This window comes from Schistosoma mansoni, chromosome 2 (assembly GCF_000237925.1).
Source record: "Schistosoma mansoni strain Puerto Rico chromosome 2, complete genome".
Lineage (NCBI taxonomy): Eukaryota > Metazoa > Platyhelminthes > Trematoda > Strigeidida > Schistosomatidae > Schistosoma > Schistosoma mansoni.
The window spans coordinates 8,619,849-8,638,660 of NC_031496.1; the positions used below are offsets into that span (position 1 = coordinate 8,619,849).

At 35.2% G+C, this 18,812-nt stretch overlaps 2 protein-coding genes across 2 annotated transcripts; both read left to right on the forward strand.

Annotated features, from left to right (window-relative positions):
• Positions 1 to 923: 923 nt before the first annotated feature.
• On the forward strand, positions 924 to 1,645 carry Smp_047570 (putative hormone-regulated proliferation-associated 20 kDa protein short form; the record flags this gene model as incomplete). Its single annotated transcript, XM_018795572.1, has 3 exons — positions 924 to 1,205; positions 1,243 to 1,422; positions 1,454 to 1,645. The coding sequence occupies 3 exons, from the start codon at positions 924 to 926 to the stop codon at positions 1,643 to 1,645; spliced, it is 654 nt and encodes a 217-aa protein (XP_018649872.1).
• A 99-nt stretch (positions 1,646 to 1,744) lies between these two features.
• On the forward strand, positions 1,745 to 14,005 carry Smp_211090 (putative peptide chain release factor; the record flags this gene model as incomplete). The annotated part of the gene is made up of 6 exons (XM_018795573.1): positions 1,745 to 1,950; positions 3,807 to 3,913; positions 5,490 to 5,593; positions 7,286 to 7,693; positions 11,017 to 11,210; positions 13,735 to 14,005. 6 exons carry the CDS (start codon positions 1,745 to 1,747, stop codon positions 14,003 to 14,005), a joined length of 1,290 nt encoding a protein of 429 aa, XP_018649873.1.
• Positions 14,006 to 18,812: the final 4,807 nt, after the last annotated feature.

Genomic DNA, 18,812 nt, shown 5'->3' on the forward strand with positions numbered 1-18,812 from the left:
GAATACTTATTACTGCTGTATATTCTGGTTGATTGAACTACCTAAATTTACATATCCAGCAACATATGCCACATATTTAGGATTTAATTTGTCCTACAGATGTACTACTAGAACTGTAAACGCGATACTGACGATCCCAGAGTCTATGTGAAAGCTACAGTCAGAACAAAGACAACTTGGCTTTCAACTTTATCTATTTCTAAGCATAAAAACAATTAGATTAGTACAATAATTAAAGAATTACAGTCGTTAGGTGAAACGCACAAACATACCGATCAGTATTGCGTGTCTTACCGAAATGAATAAAAATATGAGTTACACTAATATAAAGGGATAATAATGTCTTTCAATCAGTAGGTCACATGTAACAGGGATAGATCACAGACACATCATACCGGATTAAGGCGATGGGAGCCTGAGCTACGATTTGATTGGTTAGTTATGGACATAACTAACAACTTAGTTCTCAATTAATTCATTTTCCCTTTGTGAGTGAGTATGCACAGGACGAAAATAGGTTTATCAGGCAGCCCAAAGTAGTCTAACAAGGTGATTCCACCTACGGTTACCATATTGATCCAAGTGACAAACTAGACAGGAGAGTTCGTTCAACAATGGCTGTTGTGATCCAGTACAAATGGATACGGAAGCCCGTTAAGCTGAAGATTTTCCTATTCTATCCAAAACCATTTGTTATCTAACATCTAAAAGCAAGAACTAAGCTCGTCACAATAAAGGATAACAAATACATCATCTTTCACATCCAGTCACAAGTATTTAGAACATTTTTTTAGAGGACTACAATGTTTAATTGAAACACTCTGTAAATATATTATGGTTCACCAGACTCTTTATTTCAGTTGCTAAAAATAATATTGTATGTTGTATGGCCTTCTGCGCTAATTAAATTATACTCAACCAAAATGGGAAAAGTAATGTCGTCGGCCCGTCGGCTTATATTAAATTTTAACGTCGAAGACAGAGCTATGAAACATCTGGAGGTGAACAAAAATGTTTTCAAAGCTCCTCCTAAGCATTCGGGAACCATTCCAATAGTAGACGAACGATATGAGAAACTATCAGCTCATAATCCAGAATTGGATAAAAATGTTGACTCTTTAGGGATAGTAGCAAAGTCCTTAAATAAAGGCATATTACCCGAAGGCACGGAATACGTTAGCAAAACAACGCGCAAGCTTCCGCAGGTTTGTACTTTAATAGTATTATTATATTAGACGTTAGAAGTATGATAGTATCTCCCCTTATCCTCCACCCAGTGAAGACTTTGGTTTCGTTGTTCCAGAGTCGGTTCCAGAAGGAAGACTAACAATGCGTCAAGCCATCAAACTTATATCGACTCATCAGAAAAGCGTTACAGATGTTGATAGTTTAAGTGAATCGTTTAGCCTTGACAAAGAGAAAGTAAACACCTTCACCATAATATATTTTATAGACTAAACAAATCCTTGACTATTTTTCCCTGTTTGAAGTCCCCGCTAAAGGTATTTGGACCCCTCCTATGCAACAGTCCGAACAGAAGTTGTTAGACGAGGCTGTATCGGACGAGCAGAATGACGTGGAGAATTTGGGAGGAAATGAATATATTCAGCGAAAGATAGTGTTAAAGCAGTTGAATACAAAATAACTGAACCGCTTTTTTCCCTTTAAATAAATAGTGAATACATACTTGCGTGCTGACTTTCACTACCATTCATGATTATAAACCTTTTGTTTCTTCACAGGAATGCTTGCTCTAAAATCTTATTGTCGTATTTATCGGCTTTGTGGTGTACCTCGTTTCCTTACACCTATTTCTCGTTCGTGTGCTGTCAAATTATCATGGTTGCCTGAAGATCTTAGAGAACATTTTGATGCTTTCAAGAAAAATATAATATCCGAGTATGAAAACGTCACTAAACTCATGACATCTGGGGCAAAAGAATGTGACCTGTAAGTTAAGAAATGCATCACTCTTAAAGTCTGATCAGTTGTATAAAACTGTGACTGTTAATTAGACGTTTTGTTGTTTTGCAATGCAGATAACTAGCCGTCATCAAGTCGCCGATACTAACACCACTAAACAGTGTTTAGGTAACTGCTTAGGTCCTATATCTTACCAGTGAGCGTATATGTAGTCTGAAAACAACTAACCTTAGTGTTTTAACTGGTTGGAAAACATTATTTATCGGGTTATGTTGTTTAAAATGAAGTTAGTATGGTTTGTGTACACGATTTTTCAAGTCATCTATATCAGTCATTCCTACATTTGCTACATTGTTTTAGTTAATTTGAAAGCAAGATATTGAGAAGACGTGATGTCAACCATTGAATTTGTAAATCGTTAGTTTGTTTCGTACAAAAGATGAAAGCTTGTCAGTCTTATGATTCAGAATGAAGCATGCCTCAATAGTATATTTGTTTCTTTACTTTGCTGAAAGTTCATAAGGTTAATATTTCTCGTCGATTTTGTAATTTATCCTCTATATTCGTCTTCATATGGTTTTATTTTTCGATTGAAATAACCCAGCAAACTGTTATGTCGGCTTACTTACATCAATACTCGTGAGATTGAAGGTTTTATATGGCAAATTCTATTCACGAGGATTGTCTATGATTTCTATGATGAATTATCTGTGACTCACTTTTTAACCTTTTAAGGATATGTCTACTGATTGAAACCACACTAACCAACAACCGTAATTTTAGGAAAGAAGCCTACGATATTTTAAACCCATATTTGAATCATTCCAAATGTGAGGTATATAAATTTCCCAGTTGAGTCTTACTAAGTGTATATTACTGGGGGTTAGATTATTTGTCGTGTAAAGATAACTGACGTAATTTACCAGTTCAAATGAACCCATCTATTACTGTTTTATTCATTTCATTCCTACTTCCAACTTATCATTATGGCCCTTTCTTATTTTTAATACTATTACTACTGTTTCCACTACTATTATTCTTTACTGTTTTCATTTCTGACTGTAATACTTTAACTAAAGGGAACTTCGAGTGGTTTGCTGAACCACATGATGGATATTTTACTTAGTGCTATGCTTCCTTCAATTCATAACATGGAAACTTGATCTGGATGTCAGTTAACACGATTTTAGTTCCAAACGTAGCTACACTTAGTTGAATATAAAATAATGAATTGGCTATAGTATAGATTTACCTACAAGAAAATACAGTGTATTTTGTATACTATCGGTATAAAATAAACATAAGGTGTTAATGTGGGTAGAAAGTAACTTTCTTTTCTGACTTAAAACATTTTAACCGCTTTGTAGGTATAAGATTCCGTCGTTCAATTAGCATCTGTAGATCCACTTTTTTTTAACTAGTCATAATATACTTATTATTGTCGACCATTCATTGAGTACATCAGATATAATATTCTCCTATGGTTCTTATCACAATTAAATAGCTTGAAAAAGCTGTAAATTGCAGATAACGCCAAGCAATAGTTTATAATTTGTGACTTCGTAACAATCTAACCTGTCTCACAAACTGTAACCTTCAGCCCTTGTATTCATCGTCAAAGAAATCACGGTTAGCCCACTGGTTTATAATCTATGGGTCTATGTTTACCATTTTTAATTAGTTTGTGTTTTCAGCTAAATGTTTAAGGTGGTTACTGCTTAAGAATTCACGAAAGTAATGTAAAAACCCGTTGATAATCTCTTATTTCCATAAGTTCATCGAGTAATATAATTGTCCGAGTCATTAGGTTCATCATACATAATATTTTCTGTATGTTTCCATGTCGATGATTGTACACGTAACTTGCATTGATCTTTTTTCAGTCTTCCTTTATCTGAATGTTGGAAGAATTTGAGACCAATAGTAGATGTGATTGAAGAATTGGATATATTACTTGAAGCTGATAAAGAAGTAGACCAATTAGTAACAGGTGATGCATCGTTCTGTTTTTGTCATGAATCATCTCATAAAATACAATATCACAATATTTTGATACCAACACATTCATATTCTAAGTTTTTTTAGACACTTGGTTGGTATTACTAACCTTCACTCCTAAAGTGTGTTTCTTGCTCAAGTGCTTAGTGGATAAACTAATTAAATTAACTTTAAAATTGTTCAGTCAGGAGTTATTCCAGTGTTTTCCTGTTCATAAAATTTAGTATACTAACAATGCACAAAGTAGGGGTTTTATTACAATACCGTCAGTCTTCATGTGCCCTTAATATCGTTTATGTATAATTCGTTGGATAAAAATCTGATTGTTCAGAATCATCTGAATTTGAACTAGAAAGGTTATTTACTAATCATCGTGACTAATACTCAAGCATTTATGTTGACTGTCTGCTTATATTATCGTTAGTATTAGCGATTCTGTAAAGCATCGCACTGAAGAATAGATACATTGAAACAAGCACTAAAACCCCATACCTCTTATCGATTTAAATGGAAAAGTCAAACACAAAACAGCGTGAACGTAGCTTGTGATTTCACTAAAATGATTTCTACAACAATAATCCTATTGACATTAAAACTTGTTTCTTATTCAACTTAGTCATGGACATCCTTTTTGAGATAACACTCATCGCCTGGTGTTTCAGGAATCTATCTTTTACCATGGAATCTTCTTACTTATTTAGAAAACTCAGATGGTATTGTTCTGTTTGGTGACGACGCTGACAAGATGAAGTCTTATGACTGAAGCAATGTAAACATATTTAGGATCCATTCTTCTCTATCAAAATGTATAATTTTGCTTCATGACTAATCTGTGTCAACTCTTGAATTAAGGGTCAGGAGTGATATGGTTGAGTGTATTAATCAATTCATCTTATTTTGCAAGTCTCATCAGCCCTAATGGGTTGGTTTTTGGTGAAATATCGGCATAAATCTTCAAAGTTCGGTTGGTTTTTGTCAACCTGAGTCACTCGTGGCGTAGGTGAGATATCCGCTCGTCAACTAAAGAGCGATTTTATTGTGGAAAAGCTCGCTCTACTCTACTTTATGAGTGTAAAACGTAGCCTTTGAAAATGAATAAGTGCAGACTTTGTGATTGGGGTCCGCGAGATTATCACGACCAGTGATTTGAGACTGGATAAAATGGCTCAAAATCGTTCGCAATGCGCAAGTGCATTCTCTTGTCTTCTTATAAATCTCAATTTTATAAACTTCCCATAATTTTATTTTACTGACTCATATTTTCTCGAGTTATATCTTCTATGCCTAGTCTTTTCTATCGCCGCTGATATTGTCACTACCTTCACTACTCGGGGTTTGCCCTGACAATCTCATCTCTTCGTACTAATGGGGTATGGCAACTTGAACTGACGTACGTAGGTCCCACGTGTTCCGTCGATTTTGACTGACTGGTCGACTAAAAGCCTCTTATCTAGTTAAGGATATCGTTGAGAAAAGTAAGGGAATCGTTTCTCTAACCGTATGGATATCTTTTTATGTATCATAACCGCTTTTCTCCTTATTCAATATTTACTGGAACCAATAATTAGACATTGTCGGTACTGATACTGAGGATGATGTCAATGATTTAAAAGCGATTGCTGAGTTGGAACGTAAACAAAGAAATGTTCAGCGTGAAGCGTTGGAAAAAAAGGTATCACATTCTTTACCTCTTTAATGTAGAAAAATATTAAGTATTTCATTGGTTCATTTGTTGTGATATTATTCGTCATACAGTACAAAGTTACTGTAGCTAAACAACCATTGAAAACCTGGACGGCTATTTCTTCTTAGTATGAGACTCTCCAATAGTGCACATGTACGACCCCTGATGGGATCGAGTTTTGGACCCTCTGGCATTGCGGCGACTGTTCATGCTTGATACAGCTGAATAGGAATCCGATGGTTTACATTTCTCACTCCAATAATTTCACGATATCATACGTCCAATACTTCCCAATTTTCGCCAGTTATCTAAATATAGTCAGTCTATCATATAGACGATAAAATTCAACAATTTCGATTCACCTATTGTACTCATATAATATTTAACTATTATTTATCAGTTACATTTATCCTTTTTCTTCATATTTGTGTGTCACTTCGTGATTCTAATTTCATATTTCTTCGGGCATATTAATCTATTCTGTCGGGATCACATAGTATTTTCACAATATAACTGATAAGATCTGTGTTTGTAATTAGCTGATCATCACATATCTAGTTGGACATTTCAGTTCTGTCTTAACCCAATTCTATAAATTTCATCACTATTCTGAAAACAGATGTGCATGTAAAAGACTTCTAACCTTAATATTCACTCTAATAAAATCAAATGTGAGAAAAAGAGTAACAGCCTTTGAAATATTTCACCAGAATTATCATTCGATATTATCAGTATTAAAACCTTACATTCAGTATGTTTGACTGGATTCAAAGTGAAGTTAATCTTTTTGTTGAACAATCAAGAGTAATCGATTTAATAAGTGTTGTATTTTATTGTTAAAGACTTATTCATTAGGTTACATATCTCAGAAAGAAAATATCTGATTTAATTTGTATTTTTAGAGTATCATAAAATTAGTATTGTGTAGGACTAAGTATCCTGATTATAATTCGTATGTAAAAATCAACTTTGATTTATTGAGAAAAATGCTTTTATATCAATACTAATCCTACGTCGAATAACGTTAGTCCTAACTGTTTTCCCGTAATTCGTATCGTAGTACTTGAAGGATGATCAACTGTCTTATTCACTTTACGTAGTGTGTAATCTTCATAAATGTTGCTGGTAAGGATGACTTTTATAACATTAAAAACACAAAATAAGTACATTGGACTTAATTTTATTAACGGACTTGAGTAATTCTATTTATGAATCATAAAACATTAAGGCGAGACTAAAAGAAAATAGACCCTGAAATCTTAAAAGGATGAATTGTGTCTCAACACGTGTTGACCACTGACAACCAGTTGGATGCAACTGTTGTAATCCTTTGATTGTCCTCTGGATGATGGTGGACATTTGCGACTTTAATTGTATCTTTACAGTTTTATTGTCTTTAGAGCTTAAACTCTTACTCAACATGTTATCGATATTATTCTACGTGTAGTATTTATTTGTATATTCTGAAGATACAGCGATGCTCATGTAGTGGTGGTTGTTTTCTTCCTTAATTTTGTGCTTAAGAAATTTTAAATTTCAATAGGGAATTGAAATGTTTTAAAAATTGTTGGACCTGAGCCTATAAAAATGCAGCATTTAATAATAATCAATGAACAGCACATTATGATTTCTTAGCAACTTGTTGACAGTTGAATTTGAGTTACAAATCTAACTTTTTAGCTCCTTAGTTTGCTACTTCCAATTGATGAACGTGATCTCAATTCAGCTGTAATAATGGAACTATTCGCTGGGGCTGGCGGTAAAGAAGCTGGTTTATTTGCTCATGATTTAATGAATATGTATCATGCTTTTGCCGTACAACAAAATTGGTCTTTTACTGTTTTACACAAAACTGTAATGTCAAATGAAGAATGTGCTCCATCCCATAATGAAACTTCACTTTCGTATGTTCGTGTTGAAATCGAAGGTGAACCAACTACAGAAGCCGGTGTAATGTCACTTGGTGCTTATGGTCAGTTAAAATGGGAGGCTGGCGTTCACCGTGTTCAACGTGTTCCTGTTACTAGTAGTCAGAATAAGATTCATACTAGTACAGTAGCAGTATCGATACAACCTAAGTATGAAGATGTAAGTATTTTAAAACGAAAGACTTTATATTCTCCGATCTCACTTGTTGATTATCGCGTATTTAAATCTATGAGCTAGTTTCATTTTAAATAATAATAACTTTGTTTAATACTGATGTAAAACGAAGTTCCGTTTTCGATGCTGTGATCCTAATTAGCTTGAGTAGGGACCACAGGAATCCTATTTGCCACATTCTTCCATGAAATAATATGATCACTTCACACTATATTATGCCGGCTGGAATACACAAAAGCATAATGTCAAAATTTCATCTCCGTTCTCAAAATAAACAACTGAATGATGGACCTCACTAAGTCAAGTGCATGTGTCCCCTTCCTAGTTATTTATGAAGATAAATTAAATGACACTACACCTCATCCGTGCTTCAGTGTTTATACCTGCAAACGTAAATTTGACTTGAAAAATCAAAACAGGAAATACCAACGAATTTCAGGGAGCTTTAAACTTAGCTATCTCTAAGGATGTAGATACAGACCTAATCCACTTCTCAATAGTGTAAAGTTCATGTACGTGTTGACGAAGTTATTCATGTATACTGGCTAATCACTTAGTATTTGACCATTGTCATGTTTATATCATTATTATTAGAGGTTTTCGTTATCACATTATTGACAATCAGGACTAGATTTTATCAGTCTTTTTCGACATACATGGACCCTGTGCGGATCGTTCCAATAGTTTCATTATGACACACTACTTTGAATAAATGTATTATGCCTAACAGAACTCTCATTTCATCCTGTTTGGTACTCTTTATGTTTGACTAGTCTTTAGTGATGGTGACACCCTACCGACCTCATAGGAGATCAGTCAATACGACACCGTCTCTGACTGATGCTCCCGTTGATACTGGTTCGAATTTACCAGGAAGCATCAGTCCCCTCAACATGAGAGATGGGCATTACCAGAGAGTATCAGCTAACATGAAACTTAGGTTCCATGTGTTATATTCTACCGCCAATCAATACACACAGACGAAATTAAAAAATCAATACGCAGCAAGAATGAAGATTGATACTTTATGCTTGATGGTTGGAGCTATACTATCTCCGAACGAAGGGGAAGAACATAAGACCAATAATCACCAATCAAGGATCGTTATTACATTTCGGACATTCGTTCATATACATGCAAGACCAGACCACGCAGCAGAGCAATGGAGTGACAGTATTAACACGGAACAGCAACATTAATGATGAGAAAGACAGAGTACTGTGTACATAAATAATCGGTTATAATTTATGACCGGAAAATGCTCTAAAAGCAATTTACGATTCAGATAAAAGCTTGGAACTGGGGTAATAAAGGTTTTACTTGTAGAGAAACCTGATCGCTCTTCTTGTAAGTATGCAGTACAACTGAAAATAACGTAGTAACTAATTGAAATATGTTGAAGTAGTGTAATAGTGTTGCGCTTTGAAAAAACAAAACACATCGAAAAAATCAGCTAGTAGGATAGATTTTCATCAGAATTATATAAAAGACATGAGATTTGCATAACCAATGAACTGAAAAATTAAATGTTCAGTTTTTTCGCATTCAAAGTTTGAAGAAAAGGTTTATATCTACCCCACTCTGAGCTATTTTACCTCAGTAGACGTAAAGTGAGTGATACAATTCCCTGTCTAAATTTTCTCGTCAGTTATTGGCTTCACAGAGTGGAACATCTTGTCTCTGTTCTGCACCTTTTTTTCTAAGTCTGTCCCAGTTTTGTATTGAATATAACTTGTAAACATTTATACAAGCGACATTTTGCGCATGTCTCACTCGATCTAAGTTCACAGTTTAAATTAATCAGTATCTTTTTCTTAAGGTTCTTTCTTTACTCACCGCACTGCTTATTTGTTAATAATGCCATTCAAGAAGGATTTTCGAAAAATCCTTATAACTGTGTGGATCCACATTTCAATTAAAGATTCGTACCTTTACTAATACTCTATATGAGATTTAATGAAGTTTTAAATAAAAAAAGACTGGTTCAGCGAAGAGTTCTCTTTTCGGCGAATTCATTTCCAAAGCTGTACAATCGCAAATATATATGCTTATTTTTTCAGGATGATAATAATTACAATAGTAATGATAATAAACTTTGTTAGACATGGTGATAGGTAGAATAAACAAAGGTATGAAAAGAATCTTTTTCCATAAACAGGGAAACTAATAATCGTTTGATTGTTAATGGCTTAAATATTCATCAAAAGATAGATAGGGATATTATCACCAGGAAGTGATCGCTCAGCATGGTAAGATGAAATGCTGAAATTGAGATTAAATGTAATCAGGCGGATCATAGAAACAGAAATAAACCAGTTGAGGGTAGAAGATTTAAGGAGAAGATGGAAGGGGAAGCAGATGGCTATAAAGGAAGAATAGTATGAAGAAAAAGAAAAAAATTATAAGACATCAACACCATGGTATAAGAAGTTATACCGATCTCTTCTGGACATACAAGTCTGGTCTTCCTAGATGTATGGCTATTGCTTCGGCAATGCTAAGAAGATGCAATATAATTGTCTTTGGAAGACTTCTACTTATTTTGTAGATGGCTTTGAACTCAGAGTCTGTCTTGACTGAGTGACCTGTGTGCACAAGGTGTTCGATTATTGAACTTCTTATTGAGACGTTTCCTCCTCTTCTTAGCCACGCCGGATAATGTTCTTGGATTCTTTTGGATAAAGTACGCATAGAACGACCTATATACCTGGCTCCACATGAGTAGGTAAATTGGTAAATGTACATTGAGTTGGTCACATGAGATAGTTTATCCTTAAGATTATCGGTGAACAATGACCTACTGGAGATTATTCGCAACGTTTCTGCAAAGAACTTTCTTTTCAAAGAATCAGAAATTCTCCCCTTAAAGACGTATGTGGCTCTGTCACCCTTAAAGTCGATGTTCATGTATAGTGTTTTCTTTTCGACTGAAGTTGTTTGTGTTGTCGGCGGTTTCGGTTTTATGTTCTTATCAATGAATATCGAAGGATACCCGTTTTTGACAAGTATCTCCTCCAAGAGGTCCAGTTCGTCATCTATGACCTCGGGACTACAAATCCTATGTATTCGCGTAGCAGGTGATATTATTAAGTTTCTCTTTCGACTAATGGGGACCCAGCTGTAAGAACTTGATAGTTGACCATTCCACATGGGTTTCCTGTAAATAGATCCTCTTACAGTTCCGTCTTGTTTTCTTGTCATTTCCACATCAAGAAAGCGGATATTTTGTTTGTTTTCAACTTCAAACTATCTGAGTGTAGTTGAATCCTTTTTATGGATAGTAATGTTCATCATATTTTTCTCGAAAGGTTGATGTCGATATTCCTGATAATGACTTAAAATGGGAATTCCATCGTCCAACAGGTCCTGGCGGTCAAAATGTGAACAAGTCGACTAGTGCAGTTCGCCTGACACATTTGCCAACTGGTATAGTCATTTCATGTCAACGTGAACGTTATCAACATGTAAACAAAATTCTTGCATTAGACATGCTCAAAGAAAGGTTAGTTTGTTTAATAAAAACGTATCTCATAGTTTACATCATGAATTGATTTTGATGAGACAACCATTAAAAACAAAGAAGCACAAAGAAGCTATTTCGTCCTAGTATGGGGCTTTTTAGTAGAATACATATACAACCGTACTTGAATTCGAACCCCGAGCCCCCAGGTCTTGCAGCGAACACTTCACCTTTAGACCACTGAGCCAACATGTAATGGTTTACATGTCTAACTCCAATAAATTCACGTTATTACGGCCTCAAACCTGATACAATGGAATTTCTTAGCGGGACGAAATAGCTATCTAGTGCTTCTTGTTTTTCATTCGTTGTGTAAATAAAATCAATTTGTAAAATCAACTATAAAATGACTTCTTATTTATTCAATATAAATAAAGAAATAACAAATCATCTGTGATATGTATATTTCTTATTTCATTGTGGTTAGTAGCTCTTCTCATTTATTTATTAAACACATAAATATTGGTACAAAGGAGCACCAGATATATATGCGCCACACAAATCTCGTTTGATTTGTGTGAGGGCTGTGATACTTCCCGGGTGCCCAAACCGAAGCAGGTGGTTTTCTTAGGGGGCCACATTCGGAGCCTTTGACCTAAAGATCCGATCCACAAGGCAGTAAAGCATCATAAGGAGATGCAATTTCCTATTTTCATGGTTAAACATCTTTTATTGAGTTCAGTCAGCTGAAATTTCATCTACTGTTGTTAAAACATAACAGCTGGGGAAATTGTTTATTTTTTGTTGAGTCTGATAGCGATTATAATAGTATAACATCATTAAATTTATGATTATTACACCCAACACTAATTGTAAATAATCCTAATATTACTTCTCACTTATTTTGCCCAAAAAGCATCTTCATTACGTGTGTTACACTCGTTTGGTTTTTATGTTTTGAACAACACACATACTTCAATTTATGAGGATCCAACTGTTTTCAGTTGACACTATTAATTCATTCTTTCGAATTAGCTTTCAATTACCATAATCATCTCTTTTTATGTTTGTGTCTAGTATCTGTATTGATTGAATCGTACTGATCAATTTGAACGACTCTGAACTACACGTATATGTTATGCGATCGAATGTTTCTACTCACAATCGACAGTTCATTACTGTGTACAGACCCTAATAATTCAAATAGGATAGCTTTAATAAATTTTCTTGTTTACTAATGAATAAGCATATTTCCGTCAGTTATAGAAAGGAAAACAATTTTTGGAAAATGTTTCATCTTAACTTAAGCTAAATAATTACTGTTTATCATAATATGCTAGGATTATCACACTGGCATTCAGGGATTGATTATAGGCCTTAGTATACTGTCCATCTATTCTGCTTCTACTACAACTTATATAACATGTGTAAATAGTTCTTAACAGATATATGTAGTCTATGTACCATTCACCGCATTCTACTTACCTACCTTTCTACACCCGCTTGTAGAATTATTTATTTCGTTACCTCACTTCCATTTGATCATGTTTTGAAGGAAGTAGTTATTAGAATTCCTTATTATTAGGCCTCATACAATACGTTTATATCGACATGTAAATCTGCACTCGATTACACAGTTCAGTGAATATTATTATTACCAACATCGTACTACTTATCTCGTGGTGGTCATGGGCTATATTGTTTTAGTAATTTTATAGTTAAATTCATGAGTCGATTAAAGCTAGACCACCATGAAAAACCTGGAAGCACTAATTTACATGTTCTCGAATAATTTCTTTGACGCCTAATCTTTTCAATCACCACTGATACTGTTACTACCTCTACTATACTGGGATTTTTCCTGACAATTTCATCTCTCTGTGCTAATAGGCATGAAAGTTTGGACCGATATACTTAAGTACAGGTTCCATGTTGTGGCTGACTGACTACGTAGTATCACAAGCCCTCGTATGAATAGTTCAATTTAAAACAGTATACAGATTTGTACTTCATGCATTAGTATCACTATTATATCTTATTGAGCAATTTTGGGCAAATATTTCTGAAGTAAACCCAATGAAATAATCTCCTTTATTCCTTATTTTCAGAATTACCTTTCTTGTTAACCATTTCTTTTATCTAGCCTTATTAAGGGAACGCACCATACTAGATCGATGAATCTTTATGAAAAATGACCATAAATATATAGTTGGGAAAAAATTCTTCCGGTTTCTGATCTTTTTTCAGTATAATCTATTGTGATTGTTATTAGTGTTACTGCGAATATAAAATCAAAGTCATACTTCCGTTTTGAAGTAACTGATGTTGATGATAATGCTCAAGAGTAAACAATGTAAGCTCATCGGATGCAATATCATCAAAAATATTTACCTCAATTGGAAATCTTCTTGATCATTATATATTTATTTGCCGTTGTTGTTTGAATGGTTCCGAGGTAATTTTTTCCCATTTGAGAACTTTGTTTCATAATCACCGTTAAAACAGAATTGTATGGGTCAGTTTTACTTCATTTCATTTGTATTGTTTTGTCTTTCTCATTCTAAAGGCTTCGTGAAATCCATTTGAAATCACAGTCTCACTTAATTGATTCCATCCGTCGATCTCATTTGGGAAATCTAGATAGATCAGAAAAAATTCGAACTTACAATTTTCCACAAGATCGTGTAACAGATCATCGGTTAAATCACTCTTGGAACAATTTATATCGATTTATGAAACAAGCCGTTGGATTAAGTGAAGTAATAGAAAGTTTGTACAAACAAGATCAACGAGAAAAATTAAAACGAAAGCTATGTACAGGGAACATAAAAAGTTGATTGTGATAAATATTTAGTTTTTATTTTCTCAAATAATACATAGATAAAATAAATCATATTGCATTCATTTTCTTTTACGCGATTATTTGAACAATAATGCTTGAAGATTGCTTGCTTAGAATAAGAATTTTAGTGTAATTGAGTGAAGCTAGTGAGAAAGAATTCCCAAACTTGTGTTTCATGATAATTACCATCCATAACCAAGGTGTATAGCTTGAGGGAATTGATACCTCCTATGGAACTCTTACCTGTGTCATTGAGAGTTACTGTCATAAATATTACCACTGTGATGTTCAAACCAAGATTAATTTTTGACTCTGGATACAAACATAGGTTCTTGGCTTCTTGTCGATTACTTTCAACTATCAAACAGGACGTGAAACTATATTTATTCACACGAACTTGTCGGATTACAAACTCGGTCAACATCAATTAATCAGCATATAACTTTGGTCACTACTTAGTAATCAATCGTTTCAAACATGGAATTTATCTTCAGGTAAATTTAAGACTACTAAAGTGTACTTCACATTTTATAATCTGAAAGTTGAGTTAGACAGTGTGTTCTAGTCTCACCGTTCTTCGGTATATTTTCCATTTGTACTCCTAAGCATGAACGCAGTTGTTTTCTAGAACTGAAAAATCTCATCTTAAACCCCTGAAAGGCAGGAGGCATGTGAGAATGCCTATTTCTAAGGTCAGTTCACTTATTGGAAACGGTCATTTAGGGAAAAATATCTAACCTTTGCTCCTTCAAAACGTGGTATACCTGGTGACTGTCCAATTGGATAATTACAAGACAGTACTTCGTTTACTCAAAAAAGTTTCCAACGATTCTGACTGGTCAAAGTATTCTTCCAACATATATAAAATCTTCCAAGGAATTATGAAGGACCTCTGACACTTAGAGTTACTATTTTTTAACATTCTGGAAACGACTTACGAATTGTGATGTTAATTACGTTCCACTACCTAGAGAATGACTTTAATACTGATACCGTAGGTGACATTGTCTTTGTATGCGTTAGTACACAGACCATCTTAAAACTATTCATTTTGCAATGATTTTACGTAATGTGGCATTTGCTTTGGAACTTCAAAAGTGTACTTGTCAACCTTTCCGCTTCGGAAAGGAAGATGTTTGGCGATTTTTTTGTTTATTCATCGTTGACCTCGGAAATTGGTGATGATCGGGGGCAACACTATTTTAAGAGTGCTGTAGTTCAGCAATGCATGTTCAGACCTAGTAATATTGATTGGATTAATGTTACCATCTGGAGACATCAACTCCGGGGACTTGGTCATATTTCAAAGCTGTGGTGTCGGAGCATTACTTACTGACGTTGGGATTAAGTAAAAACAAAGTTGAAATGAATAGTTTACGAATCGCAGCTATGATATGAAGGGCTGAATAGTAGTACTTTCCGAGTTGATCAGTCATAACATCTTGACTAGGGTCCTAATAATGGTGTTGTGGTGTATGCTACTTATGTCGACACACGTAGTATGTAACGCCAGTCAGAAGTGGAATGCTTGGCAGCGATGATCATTTCATGTGCTCCGTGATGTCGAAGGAAATTTAACAAGTTTTGTCTACGGACATTGACGAATGCTTCCATGAGACCATGGAGGTTGATCTAAAACAATGGATCTCGTGCACTAGATCGATCAGTAGTGAGCCACAGTGCTACGTCGTGATCGTTACATGGTCAGTCCTTAGGCGAGCCAAGCTGTTGGCAACCAGTTTTAGCGTCCATTGAATCTTGTGTGCATTTCAGCAGCACTGTCGTAAACTTTGTCTGAGGCTGAAAACAGTTTGTTGTTTCTGTGGTTTTTTCACTCGCTTTAATTTTCGTTTTTGGTATCTTGGTAAGTTATCCTGCACTCTGGTCTGTTGGTGTTTATTTTTTCTCATGATTTCAAAGACTTCTATATCTGAAGTGGGTGTATTGGCTGGTTTGCTTCCCGATGCTGCTGTTATTTATCACTGATTCGTCTGATAAACTTGATAATTTATGCCGTTATTGGTGAGGCCACACACATGGTGGTCTGCGCAATACTTTGAGGCTTTTGGGTTTAATGACCCTGGTCTACTCAGTAACTCTTTAAATGGCCCCACAAGTCTGTTTCGGTCCTTTGTTGATTGGTGATTGTTTGTTCTACGTTTGTGGTCAAACATATTTCCATGCTATCTTTTTGTTCGTATCATAGCATTCTCGAATATTTCTCATCCGTGAGGCTATTCTGCTGTAATTATCGGGTCTTCCACATACTTCTGATTGTCAGCCCTAATGTTCAGCTCCCTTCGTTTGCTTGCTTCTGTATATTTCAAGCGCGTCAATGGTTTTCAGCACTTGTTCGGTTGTTGTTAAATACTGTCTCCTTGTATTTTTCCTGAATCTTATCCAGGCTATCCACAATAATCTGTAGTTTGTACTGTGGTTCTTGGAGCCAAGGTTTTCGAGGATATCGAATTCACAGGCTCTTTAATCTCTCTCGAGTTGTTTACCGTCGTGATACCTATCTTGAGAGATTTTTCGGGGCTTGCAACTTAGTACTGGAACCAGACTTGAATTTAGCGTCTCAAAAAAGTTGTATTAAACTTTGCAGTTTTGCATATCCTGTTGTCCAATGCTTTTTACCTCGGCTACCATCAAGTGATACGAAACTTGAACAGCTCATCTCTCATGGACTTTGTGTTTATACAGATATGATAGATCTACTTTTCCATAGTGTGATTCGATGAGAAACATGCTTTTTCGCCTTTGTATCAGTGTGCGAGAACACTTTCTGCTGTAGTCGTGTTGCTGAAAACGCGTCGACCTTTGGTTAGGTTGTTATCTTATTTCATTTCTCCCGGTTCACGTCATGTGAGTATGTATTTGTGTATGGTGTTATCCGTCTTGACCTCGGGAATTGAGCTCCTCATTAGGATGGTTAGGTGTGTTATAGGGTACTTCTCTAGTATGGACTAACGCATCTCATAAAACTCTATTTATCATCATGGCTACCCTCGTTGACGGGTACACGACAATGGATTACATTCACTATAATACCATTCTTTTCTGTTGAAAAAGAGCTTTGAAAATCTGTGAGTCATGATTTTCTTTAGGGCTTATTTACGCAGCACCAGTGGGCTACTTGTGTGCACTTAAGATATTTTATCCTTCATGGTCAGAATACGATAATCGCACTTAAAGATGCGACAGATATTCAGAGTTTGGTGACACTTTTGTTCGTACAACATTTATGGTCGAAAGACTCCACTATAGTCAAACCAGGAGTCAGGAATGAAGGGCTTCGAAGATATATTTTTAACATTGTCTGTGTGTTGAGAAGCGTTTGATCTTGGCTAGTTAGCGGTTGCAATGGATGCGTAGCACGGCGTGCCTAGTGGTGACCTGATAAAGATGCGTCGCTGAGCTCCTTTAGCTAGGTGTGTCCTGTAAAACTAGTGATGTCAGCATTGACGTTTAAGACATACAAATATATTTATTGTTGAGATTTATTTACACCTAATGTCAGTTTTATCTTTCCAGAATAAACAAAACTACATTCGCTGGCTCTGAGGAGAGCTAAATGTCAGCTTCTTATTTTCGTGAGCCTTTGAGCGACTTTTCCGGTCACTCATACTGTCTGAAAACTTCATAATCACAATTTAATTACTTTTCCGTTCATTAGAATGTGCACCTGTCACATGGTTTCTGAATAATTTACGGTTTTACCATAAAGTGACATGATTTTCCTGTTTGAAGACTGCTCAACTCCTAAGACATAGTTTAAACAGTTCGGATGATTATTTTTGGTTGACGTTGTTGTAACTATATCTCTTTTTTATACGTTTTGTGGCCCGGTATTTGACACCGGTTTTACTGCATGAAAATGCTTTGGACATAAATCTTCCACTTAACTCCTCATATTACCTTGGTTAACCCCCTCAGTGTGATGGCGGTGATAAGAAGCCAAATACGCTTTGTGTTGGATGAGTCCATTTCAAGCACTCTTGATTATCCAAATCGACATTCAGAGTGAGGGGCGGGAAAACAAAGAGAAGAGAAGAAAGTGAGTGAAAAGGTTAAATATTCATTGTAAAACAAAAATAAATTACAGACATGTGATGAAAAGAGTAAGTAATATACACTCTCATTAAAAAAAATCAAGGTTAATCAGCGAATACCTGTTAGGGTGGAAACTTAACTCATGAAGAACGGGCGAAAAAGTCTAGAATAATCCGTGTGCGCTTGATGTAGTACAAGACACTTCAGATGGATTGTTTTGAACTCTTCTTTCGAACCCCCTCTTTGTCCACTGTTTGGGACAGACAGTGACCGTAGAGAGGCCTCAGGTGGAGTTATTATGTATTATAATGCTCATAATTCCTCACACATTTGTAGACTATTCGCATATTTCAGTAGTACATCAAACTTTGGATAGTATTCAACCAGTATTGACACGAAAAATGTTTTCAAAGTTTGATTCAGGACGTCTTTAAAAGAAGCCTCAATGGTTACTGATTCTACTTAATCTTTCAAATGAATTCTTGAAGACTACTATAGTCCTTCAGGTACTGAGTAGGAATTACGCTGGTTGACCTCTCGTGACCACACCATTACTAACTAGTTAATTTAGCCTTTAATATCTCAATAGGAGTAACAAACATATCTCTTCATAACCAAGAAAGTTTTCTAACTGCCTAGATTCAGAACTTAAGGAACAAGTTGTTTTGCAATTCTGCTTAGCAAAGTTTGTATTTTAAAGTTCAAAACCTTACATATTGAACATAGTGAGTAGAGAATCATCGTTGCTT